The 20116-nt window shown below is 43.3% G+C and overlaps 2 protein-coding genes across 2 annotated transcripts; one reads left to right on the forward strand and one right to left on the reverse strand.

Annotated features, from left to right (window-relative positions):
- Positions 1-298: 298 nt before the first annotated feature.
- On the forward strand, positions 299-5662 carry fgfbp3 (fibroblast growth factor binding protein 3). The gene is made up of 3 exons (XM_063874259.1): positions 299-420; positions 4091-4370; positions 4582-5662. The coding sequence occupies exons 2-3, from the start codon at positions 4096-4098 to the stop codon at positions 5027-5029; spliced, it is 723 nt and encodes a 240-aa protein (XP_063730329.1). The 5' UTR covers positions 299-420; positions 4091-4095; the 3' UTR covers positions 5030-5662.
- Positions 5663-14974: 9312 nt separating this feature from the next.
- On the reverse strand, positions 14975-17621 carry LOC134858973 (D(1)-like dopamine receptor). The gene is made up of 2 exons (XM_063875222.1): positions 17482-17621; positions 14975-16444 (listed from the first exon to the last, which is right to left on the reverse strand). Exon 2 carries the CDS (start codon positions 16430-16432, stop codon positions 14975-14977), a length of 1458 nt encoding a protein of 485 aa, XP_063731292.1. The 5' UTR covers positions 16433-16444; positions 17482-17621.
- Positions 17622-20116: the final 2495 nt, after the last annotated feature.

Raw genomic sequence — 20116 nt, forward strand, 5'->3', positions numbered from 1 at the left:
TCAAATAATATATTTAAATATATGAAAGATATTCAACACGTAAAACTATATTACATATATTTTATAAAAGCCTGTTGTTTGAAATCTGATTGACAGAAGCATCCAAACCTTTGAGTCCCACAGAGTGAGGAACCTTGGCAAGTGTGTGCATTGTCCTCCTCCTCACACACACACCCCCCCCCCACACACACACACACACACACACACACACACACACACACACACACACACACACACACACACACACACAGTGGGAGGGTTTCTTGGTTTTTTGGGAGGGCAGTTCTTGGTCCTCCTCGCTCCCTGCACCCCTCTCCTCCCCTCTCCTCCCCTTCCTTTATCCTGGTCTTCTCCCCTCTTTTATCCGAGGGTTTTCTCCCCACATTCCCACAGCGTCTCAGATCCGTGGAGCGTCACATGGTAAGAGCACCGGTCTCACACTCAAACTAACCCAACACTTTCTGCTTCTCCTTCCCGACCCTGAGAGATATCAGAGACGACAAAGAGAGAAACACTTGGGTTGTTTTTTAGTTTCATGACTTATTGATGAAGGGTGTGTTCGGAGGGGGGGTGGGGGATTGCGCTTGGTCGGGGGATTATTTTTGTTTTGGTGTGTCTTTGTTTTTCATCTCCAAGGAACTCCTGTTCAGATGCTGCAGGGGAAATCTGACTGAAACTGACAAAGGGAGCGGTTTTAGTTTTGTTTGTGTGTTTTCTTCAAGAACGTGACCTTGTGAAGGGAGAACCTGAACAAAAAGTACAATTTCAGAGGAAGAGCTGACTCTATAATGTTGAACGCGTGCTGAATACCAAGGGTTTTGATCAGTCGACAGTGGACTTTCTTTCTCTCGTGCAGTTTGCTGTTGATTCTCCATCTCAATCTCTTCAAACCTCCTCAGAAATGTCTTTATCTGATCACTTTGGACACAATATTCCACCTAAAATTCACATTTCTTATTGTCTCGTAACATACCTCCAACACATATATATAACCCCGCTAAGTGGAGTGTTTTCTGCACCTTTTGTCCTCTTTTAACTCTGCTTTGATTTCCACCAACTCCTGTTAACACTACATATTATGAGTAGGGATGCATGAGATTAATTATCTGACTCTCATGGCCGATACTGCTGTGTCGCCGAAAAGCTGAATAACTTTCTGGATACTTTGAGAAAGAGACAGTAACTTGATTAATTGACGTGTTTTAAGTGTGTAATGCCGAGTGTGTTTGTGGATTTTTAAGTAACACCGTCTAAAATGGACTTTCTATGCTCTTGGCAAGTGAACTGCTGTGGTGCCTCAAATCTGTTTGCTTGGAGTCCTGACTATCACCTCAGAAATGTGTTATTTCAGACAAAATCACTTCATATTCTGTGGAAACTTAAAATTCCCATTTCTGATTTGCTATTACATGCATCCATTCATTTCTGATAACATACCCCCAACATGTATGACCCTTATGCCAGTGGAGTGAAGTGTGTTGTGCACCTGAGGAAAATTCCCTTTACTCTGCTTTGGTCTCCACCGACTCCTTCAAACTACGTATTTCTTGTAAGGCTTCATGAGATTAATTTTCAGCCAATAATGATCCCCCTGCTGTGTCCGCTATAAGCCAAATTACTGTATAGATTCCTGAATCCCTGAGGAAAGAAACAAGGAACCCTTAATGGTCCCACAGAGGGGAAATTACATTCTGCATTTGACCCTAAAGAGGAAGGAGCTTCTGAGGTCGATGCTTTTTAATTGCACAAAAAAACTGAATCTGTCATTTAGCTAAATCTTGAGCAGTCACAGATATCAGATCACTTACATCCTGTCTAGTGATTCAATCCTTACACAGTGGGGGTCTTCTGATTACTCAGAATGGAAACAATGGTTATATAATTGGACTTTTTTACCGGTGTTCCTCCCGGAGAATTAAGTGCTTGTTGTTGATGTCTGCAGCTGCTGTTTCTACCATGTTCTTTCCCAAATGGTGTGCTAAATACATGCTACATACATGTGTTAACTGTGGCATATCAAAACTGGGCGACAGTGTTACGCCCCCCAAAGCTAATGATTGTGCAACTTCTGGAAACCTTACAGAGACACATGCTTCTAGATGGACATTTTAATTGCAAGAGATGGAATCGGAGGATGAAACTAGGAGCAGTGGGCAGCTATTGTGCAGCGCCCGGGGAGCAATGGGGAGGGGGGATTTGAGGTGTCCGGTGCCTTGCTCAAGGGGAACCACAGCAGGGCCTAGGAGGTGAACTGGGACCTCTCCAAGTAGCAGTCCACTTTCCATATTCCAAGTCTGTTTGAGGACTTGAACCGGCAACCCTACGATTCCCAGTACAAGCCCCTACTGACTGAGCACTGCTGGACAACCAGAAAAACCAGAATCCTTCATCTGACAAAGTCTTGGGCAGTCAGAGATCCTTAGGTAACCTCTATTGACTCCTTAGACAGTGTGTCTTCTAATTACTCAGAAAGGAAACAATGGTTATATGATTGGACGGTTTCGCTGGTGTTTCTATGAAGTTCTTGAACGTTCCTCTGAATTAAGCGATTGTTCGAAATGACACGGCTGAAGTGAAGTCTGTCAGGTTACTTCATACTGACTAAGATATACGTTTGCTCAATATAACTAGATGTATAGTATATTCACAGACATTAAGATAAACCCTATAAGATAAATGGATCATTCCAATTAAGCCTACAGGTAAGAAGCTACGGTAGGAGAAGAGAAGATGTATGGAGTAAGGATGATGTGTACTGTAGTATTGTGTTGTTAAAGTCTTGGTATATCCGCTGCAGGTTCAACAGCAGTCTAAGAGTTTTGCAAAGACATGAGACGGACAACTTTGGATTAAAGGTGCAGACAAATTGCCTAATTGTAAAGCCTGTTAATTTATCGAGGCTTTGACTGAAGTAAACCCAGCGCCGTGCTCCGGAGCATAATGTCTTTCTGCTCTAATTTCCCACCTCATCACTGCACAAACACGACCATTAGCAGGGAGATTAATTATGTAACCCGTTTGACATCATTAACAGTTCAGGAGGGATTAAACACTTACCTGAGGACACACACTGGACATGAATACATTTATATCATTAACACACACTTTAATTAGCACTGCAAATCAGTAAACACAAACCTGAGGAGCAGACTGCAGGAAACGCTCAGGACAACGACTGTCCAACATTCAGTTCTACTCATGCATTGACTCAGTTGCAATATCAGAAGTGTGATAGCAAACCAGTCGTGCCAGATACAGAGAGAAGGGAAGATATAAATGTGTCTTTAAAGGATCTAGATTTAATGTAATAGTGATTTGGTTTGGATGTTTTCCACATTTGTGGCTTTTAAAATGACCTTTCCCGTCAAACTGTATCAGTACTTTGTGTTTGAGATGACAGAGTGTTGTCCTAAAAGTAGATTATGGGCGCAGACATTCACCAAGGCCATGGTCTATCTAGTATTCCTATTCGCTCCACATTTATACCAGTTTTTTCTTTACCCATGCTTCACCTTTCCACCAAATGTCATGAAAATCGGGCAAGTAACTTTCTCCTGCTTACAGACATAGAAACATGAGCTCTTTGGAGGAGTTAATAATGAACTTCCTGCTCCATGGCCAGTCCGTCTTTTCTTGGGGGGTGGGGGGGGGGTCTGATGCTTGGCTGATTTTCAATAAGCCGCCAACAGAGACTCACACCCCCACTCTGGGTTCATTGTGTGGGAAATCTTTAATGGTGTTTCTTTTTTTCTGTTCGTTTTTTTTTTGGTTTCTGATCTTTTGTAGCTGCTTGGTTTCTGCAGAGAAACAAAACTTCACAACCAAATGCACATCTGCAAGTCTACTCTATTCCTAGGAAGTGCAGGTGGTTAATCAGGAGTGATGCAGACTTATCCCCCATCCAGCAGACAACCCCATCCAATATCCCCTCTCGTTTAGCTCTGCTTTTGGTCTCTCCTGAGAAAGACTGAGGATTTAGCTGATCAATGTTCCACTTTATCAGATCTAGAATATGCTAAAACTGAATTTCCATATTAAATCACCCATTAATTCAGCTCTCTTCTCTATGTTCTCTTTTCTGTGTCTTTAGCCACCATGAGCGTCCTGCCGTGCAGTTTCCTCGTCCTCTTCCTCCTCTGCCTCCCCGTCCTCACTGAAGCCAAGCGGCAGGCGGGTGAAGGGAAACCCGACAAACCTCGCCAGCCTCCGTCCACGGCCCCGCCGGCCAAGAGACCCAGGAACCGCTCGGTGCCCGGCTCCGGAGAGCTGACCACCAAGGAGGGCCACAGCTGCACCTGGCAGACGTCCGGAGAGGGCCTGGTGAGCCTGCTGGTGAACTGCAGCACGGAAACACTGGGAGACCCGCTGAGGTGAGTGAAGCATTAAAGTCTCCCCCGGCTGGACCCTCTACGGTTGCAGTGAAGTGGCTGGAACAAAATCTGATATGTTTAATAACTCTATAGAGTCTGGTGGTGAAGATGCTAGAGGAAGTTGCCCTCAGTCTAACCTCGTTCAATCGTGGGCTCTGTACTACATTTCTGATTTGCTGGTAACCGTTCAGTTTGTCTGCTCATCCTCCAGGTACTGGTGTCGTTACGCCGGTAAACCGGACCTCTGTCAGGCGTACGGGGTGAAGTCCAGCCAGTACTGGAAGCAGCTGGTGGGGAAGCTGAAGAAGCGGCAGAACGCCTGCGATGGAGAGAAGGTCCTGAAGGCCAAAACCTGCAAGAAGGCTCCGGCTGAAGCCCACATGAAGATCGCCGAGCGAAGTGGAGAGGAGGAAAGGAAAGGAGGCAAGAAGAGAGGCGGACCGGCGGCCACAAAGAGCTCAGAGGGCGGGAAGAGGAGGAAGAAGGAGGAGGAGGAGGAGGAGGAGGAGGAGGACAAGAAGAAGATGATGACGGAGGAGGACTGGACTGGGTTTGATGACGAGGAGGGGGTGGTGAACGACATGGCGCCTGTGCAGAGCTACTGCAGCGAGGGCTGGCACTCCGTCTGCTCCTTCTTCGTCCGGTTCTTTGACGGTTGACGGGGGAATCGCAACGCTCTTTGAGGTGCGAGTTCACAATCTGAAATCAGCCTTTAGAACGTTTGATCGTACGGGAAACTCCAGGCAGCTCATTTGTAAAATAGACTTTAGTCACTTTGAGCTTAATTTAGACGTGAAATCGCACTTTGTTAACGAGAGTAAATAATGTTAGTGCAACGAATGAACTTTGAATCTACAAGGTTGTAGTCGCATGACAATTGAAAACATGGCAATCTGAATCAACGATTATCCAAGTGCCCCCAGATTCACTGAGCCTTTCCTGTGAATCCACCTGAAAATCAACCGGTCGGATTACATTTGAGTTTGTGTGATTTTAGCTCTAGCTTTAGTTCTCGTACGGAGTTTGTTGTGCTCTCTAGAAACGCTGAGATGTAGAGCCCTTGTGATGTTAGGAATAGAAACTTCGATAGTGTTTTGTGAACAATCAGCCGGCGGTCATAATTGTGATGAATAGTTATTTTTGTCATTAATCTTTTCTATAAACTTTTGTAACTGTCAGCTTGTGTTTGTTGCAGGTAAACCATTTTTTTATACTTTTAAAGGTGACTTTAACAATGTTTCTGGACTTCTACAATAAAAAATGGTTCAAATAAACACTTTCACCTCAGAGAAGCAGTTCGTTTGTTTAATTGTATAACCAGGTGATATTTGGGTACCATGAATGAAAAGCTCTGAGTAATATTCGCTGTATGTGTCTGAAATTGCAAAGACTCAGTGGTCATATCGACAGTAATAGTTATAGAAAAGGCTGTTTGTAACTTAGTGGATACAAACTGTGTTATCACCTTTACAGTAATTCATTCATCGGTAATTACAGAAAAAAACAGCACAGGTTTTTCTTTTCTCACACACACACACACACACACACACACACACACACACACACACACACACACACACACACACACACACACACACACACACACACACACACACACACATAATTACTTAGTATTTATATGTATGAACTCTTGAGAGGTAAACTGCTCAGTAAGGTTTATTCAGAAGAGGATAAGGGCGACGTTTAACGGTCGTTGTTTCTCAGAATTCAGAGTTAATAAACGTTGATGGTATTTATCACATAAAGATTAAACTATTGTTGAAATATCACCAAAATATCTGTATTGGCATCGAACTCGTGTACAATGACATGTTGCTTCTCTCAGTTTCAAATGGAGTCAAACAGATGAAGGCGGTGATGTAACAGCAGCAGAAAACAGAACAAGTGACAAAATGAACGAAAAAAATGAATAAATCAAATAATATATTTAAATATATTTAAAATACATGAAAGATATTCAACACGTAAAACTATATTACATATATTTTATAAAAGCCTGTTGTTTGAAATCTGATTGACAGAAGCATCCAAACCTTTGAGTCCCACAGAGTGAGGAACCTTGGCAAGTGTGTGCATTGTCCTCCTCCTCACACACACACCCCCCCCCCCCCCCCCACACACACACACACACACACACACACACACACACACCCACACACACACACACACACACACACACACACACACACACACACACACACACACACACACACACACACACACACACACACACACACACACACACACACACACACACACACACACACACACACACACACACACACACACACACACACACACACACACACACACACACAACCTGTCCTTCAATATGGTAGAAGTGGAATAACCGTACATTTATGTGGAAACCTGCAAAGAAAACTTCTGTTAGCAAGAACCAAACGTCAGCCGTCGTTAAAAAGGCCAAATCAACAAATAGCTGTGATCGTTTGGTCTTAGCCTCAAACTGTATCGCAGAATATCAGTAATGAGTGGACAGAGCTGCTCTGTTCCTCCAGCCTGTGAGGACTCTTCTTCCATTGACCTGTGGCTGCATGATGAGAGCTGAAACTCTGTGGAGCCGAGAGAAACTGCTTTGAGGAAGTAGAAACGTTCCCCTCAAAACAAATCGATGGAATATTTGTGGACCACGTTCACCTTGAGAGGGAGCGGCCGGCTTCACAGAGGAAGGTCAGTGTTTGTTTAAAAGTGTCCTGCAACAGAAGGTTTCATATCGTTACAGCAAACTTTATTTGGCCTCCAGAGAGAGAGAGAGAGACTTCCCTTTGACTAGCAGGTTGAAAAGGCTTCAGGCCCCCGGCTGTGATCGGTGCTGGGAAGATACAGAACAGTACAGATATTTCAGCATGTGTCCAAAGACCTCCGGTGGCCGTAGGAGCAATGACATGTTCGGTACGTCTGTGCTTGACTGTTTCCACTGGTTGTTGGAAGTGTGCACGTCGTCCCGGCACATTGTCCGCAGGAGGGCAGAGAGACCCCGCGGCTCGAGAAGAGAAAGCCTTTAAACTCTGGAGGGGGACGAGTCCTGAGGACGGGAAGAAAACGGGGGACACAAATTTAAAGGAATTTGGAGAGGCTGGACACCCCTGAGCGGTTACCATGCCAACAACCCAAGAGAAGCACTGTGTGTGTGTGTGTGTGTGTGTGTGTGTGTGTGTGTGTGTGTGTGTGTGTGTGTGTGTGTGTGTGTGTGTGTGTGTGTGTTTTGTAGTGGGATCTATGGCAACTTGGCAAGACGTGTAGTGTACCGTACAATTTGTTAAAAGGGATTGTATGACCCTTTGGGCACAAGTGTCTGACTGTGTGTGTGTGTGTGTGTGTGTGTGTGTGTGTGTGTGTGTGTGTGTGTGTGTGTGTGTGTGTGTGTGTGTGTGTGTGTGTGTGTGTGTGTGTGTGTGTGCATGTGTGTGTGTGTGTGTGTAAAGAACCCTGGCCTGATGTGTGTTTCAGTGCTGAATGATTTATGTGTGTGTCACAGGTTGTTTTTGTCTAAACTAGGAAGTGTGTGTGTGTGTGTGTGTGTGTGTGTGTGTGTGTGTGTGTGTGTGTGTGTGTGTGTGTGTGTGTGTGTGTGTGTGTGTGTGTGTGTGTGTGTGTGTGTGAAAGTGTGTGTGTGTGTGTGTGTGTGAAAGTGTGTGTGTCCCTCTACATGTCACAATGCATTGCAGAGCAGATGAGCAGCTGCTGCCTCCTACTGGTGGGTCCTGAAACCAGCACGATGAGGAGGAGAACCAGAACCCCTTCCTCTGATAGTGTTCAACAAAGATCTGTTATTATTTAATGCTTTTGTATTTAATTTATTAAAATGATATCTGTTCCTGTGTTTTTGTAATTGTTTAATGATCCGATACTTAAAAGACCCCCCCCCCCCCGCACCTTTCATTTTATTTATTCATCTTTCTTTATCTTTTTGTCTATAATGCTTCAGTTCAATTTCATGTCTTACGTGTGTGTGTGTGTGTGTGTGTGTGTGTGTGTGTGTGTGTGTGTGTGTGTGTGTGTGTGTGTGTGTGTGTGTGTGTGTTTGTGAGCTGGTGATGACTCTCTTGACTGAACCAGAGGCGTCCACTCTCTGCTCCTCAGAGGTCGTTGAGAGTCGGCTGCAATCAGCGTCGCCTCCTCTCCCCGTGATTACTGCAGTGATTATGACACCAAACATCCACCTCCTCGAGTGTGTGTGTGTGTGTGTGTGTGTGTGTGTGTGTGTGTGTGTGTGTGTGTGTGTGTGTGTGTGTGTGTGTGTGTGTGTGTGTGTGTGTGTGTGTAGATAGAAGGTGAAATGGGAAGGGATTGGGACGGTCTGAATGTCATTGAGAAGCCATTTAAAGCTGAGAGAGCTGCTAATGGCGAGAGAGATGTTGCACGCGTTATCTGCAGAGACCGGTTGATTTGGAGATTCATTTCAAGCCTCTTTCCCGTCTTTATTTGCACATAAACTACTTCTGTCCTTTTGGTCTTTTGCATTAAAGCGTGCAATGTGGAAGAGACAGGAAAGCAATTTGAGGTTTTAAGCAGTTCTTGGTGAGGTTTAGGGTTAAACTGGACTAGATTTCATGGGAAAGTCATGTTTGGGTTACATATAATTGCAGTTTGAAGACCTTCCTTCACTTTTAGTGTTGAAAAAAGGCTTCAGAGTCACAGGAACACACTCCAGGTGCAGACCCGTCCACACATAAACTGCGTAGCGGTGAAGAAGTGAAATCTGGATGGAGTTTTTTTTAATAGTCCTCCCTGAGTCCCTGATGGGCCGTCTCTATGACAACTCTCTGACTGACCCTCATCCCCACTCCATGAGTCGGGGTGTCATTTCACTTAAATGCTAAATTAGCATAGCAACGTTAAGTCCAAGATGACTACAGGACGGTGGAGTCGCCATCCAACACACCTGCAGACAGATCTTTGTATTCCTCTTTCCAAACAAACTCAGTTCTGATGGGACGGATTCTTCCCAGTACAACTCAGACCATCATACCACAAGACCAGCCACAGACACAGCGGCTTCAGAGTGAGGTGCTGTGAGTCTGAAGGAAGCAGCTCTCTCAGCTCGTTCTGCAGCTGGTTCCAAACCACAGGAGCAGCCTCACTAACCCTCCCCAGTTCAGCACGGACTGTTGGGACACTGGGAAGAGACCAGTCCTCTAGTGAAGCCGACCAGTTCAGCTGTTGCCGCTCCCTGTTGTCTTTCTGAACTATTTTATTCTCCTATTTCAGATTTTTCTTTCGATTGTTCTTTTATTTGTGAACAGCTGTGACCACATTTGGTTTTATAGTTCTCTGGTCGTTACTCACACACTGAATGTTTAAATAATATCCTGCTCGTATTTTCTGTTCATTTTCTACTTTTTTTAAAGCTCTTTTATTTCTACACTGAAAAAACTGGCTTTAATGAACTGTCAACAGATTTCACATGACTGTATTAGGTTTGTTGAAAGCAGTATTTTACAGATTAAATAAAAGAAAGTAGGTTCAACTTAATATTCAAGTAGATGTTTCAGTTCCTCAGTTTGAATTGTTTATTTCTCTGATGTACAATGCCGTGTCTTTTTGCTGCAACAATAAAGTGCTTATCTTATCTCACCAAGAATATCCTTAATATATAATAATTGTCTTAACTCAAAAAGCGCCTCACATCTTTGAGTAATCTGTTCAGTTCTTACATCACATCACACAGTTATTGTAGGAATTATGAATAAAAAGCATGAAGGTAGGAGCTGCTGGTGTCGCAGGAACTCAAGTATTTCTTCTGTACCAAATATAAAACTGAGGGAAGTGACACACACACACACACACACACACACACACACACACACACACACACACACACACACACACACACACACACACACACGTTTCCTCTACTGTTAAGACTCCCCGGTGTCACCTTCAGGTGTCGGCGCGTGGGGGGGGGGGGCGGTGAAGCTGAGGCAGCGATCAGGAGAAGCTCAGAGAAACAATCATCATCATATGCATCACACACTCACACTCCTGAGCGCTGCTACCTCCCTGGATCACATGTGCAGCGCATTTAAAGGATGTTACATGTTTAAAAATAATGATTGTGTGTGTGTGTGTGTGTGTGTGTGTGTGTGTGTGTGTGTGTGTGTGTGTGTGTGTGTGTGTGTGTGTGTGTGTGTTTGTGTGTGTGTGTGTGTGTGTGTGTGTGTGTGTGTGTGTGTGTGTGTGTGTGTGTGTGTGTGTGTGTGTGTGTGTGTGTGTGTGTGTGTGTGTGTGTGTGTGTGTGTGTGTGGCGATGAATGAGCCTCTAATACAGCAGCAGCCATCCTGTAATTACAGTCTTGACATTTCGTGTCTGTTCAAACACAAAGACTGAAGGCACGCTGACCCCGGAGTCGTCTCGGCCTGCACACCTGCAGAGGGATCAGAAATAACGAAGCAAGAGAGCGCGGTAAACACAGATTAAGCCTCCTAACACCGGGCACTTCGTCATCTACAAGGAGCCCATTCACTGCTCAGTCAGGGACAGAAGTACACGTTAGAGAACGAGGACTCTACCCAGAGACACCTCAGGTGAGAACATCCTCCCCTGAAGGTCACCTGTCCACACACCTGCTCTCATTAGTGTCAGCACTGTGTCTGTTTTTCCAGCCCTACTTTCTCTCCCTTTCTACTGACAGCACAGCTAATGTCTGGTTAGCATTATAAGGCCCTTTTTAGTACATTATTGAGTCATTTTAAGGCAAATATCGCAAATTCTCCCCCAATTTGGAGCCTATCTCTGGGTCAAAAGTGTGTCATTCTCATACTCGGAATAAAGCAGAGTATTTTTATACATTTCTTATTACATTTTGTCTTAGTTTTCAGGCTCCTAAGCCTAATTCATAACCCCAATGTGGAGCCTTTTCCTGGGTGTAACAGTGTGTAATTCTGCCCTAACCCTTAGGGTAGGCTGACACAGTGTGCTGCATGTGACTGAGAGCCAGGGTAAGCCCAATTCCCGCCCAATGTGGAGCCAATTTATTACTGCCATAAAGTAAGTTTAGAAAACTGACATTAAATCACTTTATGTCCCTGCACACATTTACTATAGACTTATCTCTGACCAGTCACCTGGTAATATACCTTGGTATTTCTGTATTTAATACCTGATGGAAAAGGTATCTACCTACCAACGAAACCACCTAGCTACCCACCTAGCTACCTAGCATGCTAGCTACTGTATCTACCTTCTACAGGGCACCTATTCTGCAAAGAATCCTCTTCTTCATGTCTCTTATACTCTTCTGTCCTGATCCATCTCTATAAAAACCTCTCTGAAAATCACCTGATCACATGTTTGGTCACTTTGTGATGTCACTATGTTCGTATGGGATCACCTGGATCTCGTCCTAGAGCACCATGATGCGTTTTTTTAAACCAATCAACGCTCTGAGGGGCGTGGCCTGCAGCAGCTCATTAGCATTTAAAGCTACAGACACGGAATCAGCTCTAGGTAGCTGAAACAGAGGGGGTTATGGGATGATCTGTTTGGTGTTTCAGCCAATCAGAGACAGGCTCTGGATATATCTGACGATGAGGAGGATAATAGAGCACCTTTCGATCTGTAAATAATAAATGTTGTTTAATATATAGCTGCACTGTCTCTGAGCCACCAACCCTACCTGCTGCAATACTCATCAGTATCCTGTGCAGCTCAGACACAGCTGTCGGGGTCTCGGCCCCTCTGTGGCCCCTGGGTGCCTCGACTCGTTTCAACTGCACTACAGACTGAAGATGAAAGGAGTGCAGAGGGATGTTGGGAAGAGACACACACACTGAAGCACGAAGACCAGATCCCACCAAGAGGAGAAGCAAGTTATTTCTTTCTTATCGACTGACGCCGGGAAACATCTGGTTCACTACATGAGTTTATGTCACGACTAAAGAAATCCAAATGTTGAATCAACCATCCTACTTTTATTCAACATCCACTGATATTTTGTCACTGATGCCATAAAATATACATTTTTGCATCATGTTTTTAGTGGTTTTGCCATTTGAGTTTCTTTCATTCTGAAGCACTGGTTCAATCCCACCTTAACCACCACTGCAGGCAGCATGCCACTGTGTCCTTGGGCAAGGCACTTCCCCTCGAATCGCTCCTGTGGGTGTTGTCCACAGCACTCAATGTATTGCATGTCTGATATATGTAGTATGTAAAGCACTTAAAGAAATAACTAAAGAGAAATGTGATCCTCCTCACTGATTGGTTAATGGGATGATAGCCAATCACCCTACCTTAACTTAGCTTAAGTCCTTTTTACTCAAATGATAGAAGTACTCAATCTGCAAAATGACCCGATTCAGAATCACATAACGTACAGAATCAGCTAAAAGTACTTCAAGAATCAGAAGTGAAAGTCCTCGTTCTGCAGAATTATGGTTATTACTTTATCCTGTTTTTATGTTGGATCATTTTACTGTGGTGGGCTGTCGATGTGGCCCAAATTTAGGGACTGGAAATACTGTTTGGATCAGTTTCCTGTTTTATTTTGAAAGGTGTTCACCCCCTGTCTCATGTCTGGGTCTGCTCCCTGTCTCTGGGTCTCCCCTCCCCTCCCCAGCTGTGTCTTGTCCTCTTAATTGGTCTCGTTTGCATTTAAGTGGTTCTTTGTGTGTTTCATACGGAGAAAGAGGTCTTGTCTGTAAAGCTTGTATCCAGTCGCCTTGAGTCAAGGTCATTTCCTTTGCTGCTCAACCCTGACGATGTCATGTGTTTTTAAATGTGAAAGTAACTGTGAGTGTTCAAATAAATATAGTGGAGTAGAAGCGTAAAGTAGCTCTGAATGGAAAAACTTAAGTTAAGTACAAATATGTCAAAAAGTACTTAAGAGCAAGACTTTATGCTTACTCATTTTCCACCAGTACTTGTAAGACACTGTAACAAATACTGGGTACCACTTTACAATAAGACTGCCCTCATAAAGGATCATAAAGGGTTTATAATCAGGTTATTAATGAGGTTGTAAACACTTTATTAACCATTAAGAACCGGTTCTAAACCAGTTCTAAACCAGTTCTGAACCAGTTCTAAACCAGTTCTAACATAATGTTCATGCATCAACACAGGCTCACTATTTGGCCAGATGACTAAGCCTTATATTGGCTACCTAGCTTCCTCCCTCTTCTTCATCAGCCAGCATCCTTGGTATCTGTTAATCTGGTTCCTCACAACCTGATTAATAAATGAGTTACAAACTATTCGTCACCCTTCATAAGAGTAGTCTTACTGTACAGTGGTATCAAATGATCAGGACAATGTACTGAGGTAGAAGTACTCATTGTCTCTGAGCAGCTGCAGTATAATGGATTTGTTGTGTAGGAGACTCAGAGGATACCTGCTCAGACTCGGAGGACTCCTCGCGTCTCCTCCAGCTCTGCAGGAACAGATAACCTGCTGACCCGCTGCTGAAGTCTGAGAGAAACTTCTGGAAAACAGCCTCCATTCTGATGTATCCGAAGCTGTGGCCTCCGACCTCAGTCTCCTCCATCGGTCGCTGTGGGCGAGTGTTTTCTGCCTTAATACTAAATAATTGGAAAGGTCTCCTCCTAGAGCAGCATTGTGTTTCTTTAAACCAATCAGCTCTGAGGGGCGTGGCCAGCAGCAGCTCATTAGCATTTAAAGCCACAGACGCAGAATCAGCTCGTTAGGAACAGAAACAGAGGGGGTTATGGGATGATTGGTGTTTCAGCCAATCAGAGACAGGCTCTGTATATATCTGAGACCTCGAGACATACTGACGAAGAGGAGATGACAGGGGAGCTTTACTATTAGCCCAATGGCAACAAATTGTACATTTAAAAAAAGCTGATCTGTTTAAAACGTGAATCTGCTGTGACGGTCCCTGCTTTCACCACAGTACAAGACGACCTTGAGTTTCTGCAAATGTGAATTCCACTGGACTCAATTAATGCCTTGACCTACCCCTCAAACATTCAAAAGCCCCTGATGAATAGTGCTGTATAATTTAATTCATTGGTTCCTTTGAGTATGTGTTTACTCCCTTTTCTGTGCTGTCGCGCGGGGCAAAGGTTGTTTCTTGGTATTTTATAGTGGAATAATTGAAACGTTCAGTGGTTCTGGTTTAGTGAATTCAGTTTAATGTCTGAGCAAAGAATCTGTTCCCTTTAAACATCATTATTTAATTACCAACCTCACGTGTCAAGTCTTTTTAATGACCAATTCTGCTTCCATTTGAACCTCACACACAAGAATCCAACAACACAGTCAGTCACGTGGGGACACAAGTCAAGACAATATGATGTTGAGTTTCATCTGAAGCTTCAGATACAAAATCAAATGTCTCTTGAGTTGTATTCCTCCAGATTTAAAGAGCAGCTCAGTCCTCAAAGTCCTCCATCATTCACATTAACCAACAGGAAACTTTTCAGAGGACAAGGCCGCTATCGGAAGACACATCGGACTGTTCAATCAGTCAGTTATTCAACATCCACAGATCATCTTCCACTGATACAAATAATTGCCCTTCGCAGCAACCACCAAACAATCCTTTGAAATAATCTTCCTGTTTAGTCATGGCTCACAGTCCTTAACACAGTGTGTCCTATCCGTCCTGATGGACTTGTCCTGGAATCAGAGCTTCACTCTCCCGCCGCGCCGCCGAGGTGAACGGCGTGATGGTCTCCAGAGAAAGCTCCGGATCGTCCTCCAGCTGCACAGTGGCAGGCAGCAGCAGCAGTCTGTGGTGGCTCCGGGAGCCGTTGGAGACGATCGACTCCTCGTCTATCTGAGCGCTCACGTCCTCCAGGCTGTCCGACCCAGCGTTGATTGTGCGAGGAAGCTGCAGCGGCTGCACGGGAACCAGCACCTCCTTGTGGAGCGTCGTGTCGTGGTGGTAGGAAACCAGCTCGTCGCTGAAGTTCACCGCCTCCACCGTGTTGTTGGAGCACATCTGGTTGCACCCCAGGATGGTGGCGAAGGCGCGGCGGAAGTCTGCGTTGAAGGCGTAAATGACCGGGTTCAGGGAGGAGTTCGCCCAGCCGAACCACACAAAGACGGTGAAGGTTGTGTCGCTGACGCAGGGCGGGTCGCAGAACGGGACGGTGCAGTTCAGCACGAAGAACGGCAGCCAGCAGAACACGAACACCCCCATGATGATGGAGAGGGTCTTCAGGACTTTGGTTTCCTTCTTGAAGGACGACTTGAGCGAGGCTTCATCGTTGGACCTGTGGTGCTGATGCTGGTTCCGGTTCACGCCGTGGCCTTGGTTCTGCGCCTGCTCCGCCGCCCTCTCAAGGGACGTGATGCGTCGGATCTGGGTCTGCGCGATCCTGTAGATGCGGGTGTAGGTGGCGATCATGATCACCACGGGGATGTAGAAGCTGATGAGGGAGGAGGAGATGGCGTAGGTCTTGTTCAGGTTGGCGACGCAGCTCTTGGCGTTGAGGCCGCTGCTGTTCGTGAAGTTCCCGCCGCTTCCCGCCATCATTTCCAGCATCGCCTCCTCCATCCCTTCCTGGTGCCAGTTGAGCTGCACCGGGATGAAGGAAATCAGGATGGACAGGGACCACGCCACGCCGATCATGACGAACGCCACCCGGTGGGTCATCTTGCGCTCGTACTTGAAGGGGCTGGCGATGGCCCAGTACCGGTCCACGCTGATGATGCACAGGTTCAGGATGGATGCCGTGGAGCACATGATGTCGAAGGCGATCCAGACGCCGCAGAACCGTCCGAACAGCCAGGTACCGGTCACCTCGGTGATGGCCTCCCACGGCATCACCAGCACGGCCACGAACAGGTCGGACACGGCCAGCGAGATCACGAAGAAGTTGGTGACTTTGGAGCGAAGGTGGCGGAAACGAACCACGGCGGCGCAAACCAGCGTGTTCCCGAGCAGCGTGGACACGATGAGCAGGAAGAGGACGCAGCCCAGGAAGACGCGCAACCCACGGCCACGGCCTTCCTCCCCCTCCTCCTCTTCCTCCTCCTCCTCCCCACTTCCCGCCCCGTCCAGCTCTGACAGAACTTGGGTGAAATTCCACATAGTGTTGTTATCCATTTTACAGTAAACCTGTGTAAAATAACAGGTGGTTAAAATCCACTGGTATAAGACACCATGTTAGCTGCGTCTGACACACATCCTCTGAAGCCTCACTGAAGAAGGATGAAGGAAACTGTCTTCAATAAAAATCCTGCATGCACCTTTAAAAGATAAGATCCTTTTGCAGAAAAAAAAACAGAGCCTTACGCACAGCAATACCCAACTCCGCGAGGGTCCCCAGAAATTACAGAGTTTAATTAAGCTTTGACAATAACTCAATAGTGGTGATGATATTAATTCCGTGTATCCACATGGGGGTAAAAAAAGAAAGGCTAACAGAATAATAATAATAATAATAATAATAATAATAATAATAATAATAATAATAATAATAATAATAATAATAATAATAATAATAATAATAATGATAATAATAATAATTAATAATAATAATAATAATGATAATAATAATAATAATAATAATAATAATAATGATTAATAATAATAATAATAATAATAATAATAATAATAATTATAATAATAATAATAATAATGATAATAATAATAATAATAATAATAATAATAATAATGATAATAATAATAATAATAATAATAATAATAATAATAATGATAATAATAATATTAATAATAATAATAATAATAATAATAATAATAATGATAATAATAATAATTAATAATAATAATAATAATAATGATAATAATAATAATAATGATTAATAATAATAATAATAATAATGATAATAATAATAATAATAATAATAATAATAATAATAATAATAATAATAATAATAATAATAATAATAATAATAATAATAATAATAAAGCAAACTGAGTTTTAAAATCCTGCTTGCATTTAAAAAAAGAATAGAATAAATAACCTTTATCATGTATTTGGTATGTTGTATAAATATAAGCATGCAAAAGAAATCCCTGCAATTCAAGAGATTAAAGACCAAATTAGTTCAGAAATTAATTAATTCTTAAAACATTTTTTTTTAAATTGCAAAGGAAAAAGATCTAAAACACTGAAAAAAAAAGATCCTTACGGAAAGCAGTCCCCGGAAATTCAAGTTGTTTTAAAAAGCTGTGTTAATATCTCAGCAGCGGTCATAATCATGAATCCTGCCGGAGTTCAGAGCATCCATAGCGGGGTAAGAAGGCTCTCAGCCCCGGTGTTTTGTCCCGGTGTGTCTCGGAGGACTCACCTCTCCGACTGACGCTCAGGCTTCTGCTGCTGCTCCTCCTCTGCAGGTAATAGATTACTATCAGCATATTCACAGTGGAGCGAATTAGCATTGATTTTAAACCTAAAACGAAGTCAAAGTGAGTCTAAAATATGATAAAAACCAATGTCTGATGAATGTGTGTGCGTAAAATATGCACGAAATGACTCGACTGAGAAATAACGAGCGAGTAATTAATGAAAGAAACAACTAAACAAGCAAATGTATGAATTGAAATGCATCTTAAATGGTACGCAGTTCTTAAAAAGCGACCATTTCCTCATTAGGGAACATTTCAGGTTAACCATTCACTGTGAAAAACACAAAACAGCATTTTATCTGAAAATGAGCTGCAATAAAAACAAGGCGACAGAGAGGAGGGGGTAATATATACTCATAAGCATCTGTAATAAAAGGAAAGACTACATTTGAATTCCTCCTGAATCTGTGTACTTTATTTGATGTCCCAAAAGGAAAAGCTTTGCTCCATAATGTCCGAAAAATCAGTGTCCGAAAAATATGACTCACTGCATTTATATGAGGAATAAACGAGCAACTGTGGGATTCACTTCCTAAATGTTATGCAGCAAAGTAAAATGAAGAATACAGACTGTATATTTATTCATTACTGCACTTTATCTTCATTTAGAGAACCGTCACTCAGCTAGACTAAGAGATGCAGTGAAATAAACAGGAAGCCAGGACAGTTTGTATTCATGAGCATCTGGAATAAAAAACATGTTTGACTTCCTCCTGAATCTCCGTGAGGAGTAATGACCCTCTGTGCTGCTGGGACTTTAGTTCATGATGAGTACAGGGATGTAGAAACATCTCTTAAAATCAAGAAATGAAAGAGAAAATGATCAGAAAGGAGTTCATTCAAAAGAAATGTAAATAAATCTGGGAAAATTCTAATTCTGAAGATCTGATTTAATTAAAAAATTACAATTAGAATAATAAACACAATATAAGACCTGTATGTATCCCTCAGCTTCCACTTATACAGCTGTCTGTCTCCTTTGTCTCTTTTTATGATCACTGGATTGTTCTTCTGGCCCACTGAAAGATGATTATGTGACCCTCTGCTGGTTGGATCCATTACAGTTTACAGAATAGTTTTTCTCCTCCAGCTAAAGCTTCAAAACGGATGCTAGAAGACTCGTAACACCTTCATTCTGCCACTAAATTAATTGTGCTAGCTGTAATTTAGCCCTTCAGTTGTGTCTCATTCATCAGATACGTTACTGACTTTTTCTCACGGTTCTGTTTCATCTTCTATTTGGAGATGTTTGTATACTTTTCTACTCTTTTTTGTTTCTTATTATGTGCAATGCTTTGTTTAACATGCTGCTGCAATGAGAACAGGTCCCTATGTGGGATTAATAAAGTACATCTTATCTCATTTGATTCCCCTCATCTGATGATCCACGTCTCCTCTGTGATTAACAGAGACTGACAGGAGTAAAAACTCTAGAGCTGGAGGGAATCATGTAGATGTAATGCAGATTTATTTACTAATTAACTAAAATGAAGTCACATGATTTGAGATTCAAAGACTTTAAACCTTGATAATGATGAAGCTGAGTTTAGAGCTGTTTACATGCAATGCTCCAGTGCAACCACCAGCTGGCGCCACCTGCCTTCTAAAACTAAACACGTGGAGTCACATCACTAATCCAAGTTATTTCATTCAGGTCCTTTTCTCAAACTTCCACAAGAGATGCTCTCCTGATGAACACATGGAGTAGTCTGCAGCACACTGCATCGCTTGCAGCTCCATTCAAAGACTTGTTGATTTGCAGCTGTTCTTGAACGCAACTCAGAGGAGGGATTTCAAGATTGGAAAGAGTCTGATTCCAGAAGTGCATTGGCCAGTATTTAACACATGCATTCAGACACAAGAGAAGATATAGGACTTGAGATAGCACAAGTAAACTAGAGTCGTTACTCAGTTCACCTGGAGGGAAATGGGCTTGAAGATATATGAAACATAACAAGCAAGGAATATAACAAGGCTGAAATCAAGAGCATCATCAAATCCCAAAGTAATAAGAAATGGGTAAAGGGAGAGTGGGATGGAGGAGTTAAAGGGTCTGCATATCTATAAAGTTCAAAGGAGAGTCGGAGAAACACAACGGAAAACATGCAACAGGTAAATCACTTTGGACACTCTGCACAGAAACCAAACAGAGGAACATATAGAGGAGATGTTGCAGAGCAGTTCAGGGGGTTCAGAGTACCGGACTTTATTTAGGATTCAAACAAAGGACACGGGCTATGTTAGGGATACATGGTGGTGCTGTGCTGATCCACACTCCCCTCCAGAAGGTGGCAGTAAATGCACCCAGGAGATGTTTGTAAAACCTTTGTGTATTAAGATCATTCAATTATTTTGTTGTGGTTTCTTTTTCAGTCGTTGGGGTTACTGCGCCTTAGGTATGCACCTGCCAATAAACCA

This window comes from Eleginops maclovinus, chromosome 22 (genome assembly GCF_036324505.1).
Source record: "Eleginops maclovinus isolate JMC-PN-2008 ecotype Puerto Natales chromosome 22, JC_Emac_rtc_rv5, whole genome shotgun sequence".
NCBI classification, from domain to species: Eukaryota; Metazoa; Chordata; class Actinopteri; order Perciformes; family Eleginopidae; genus Eleginops; species Eleginops maclovinus.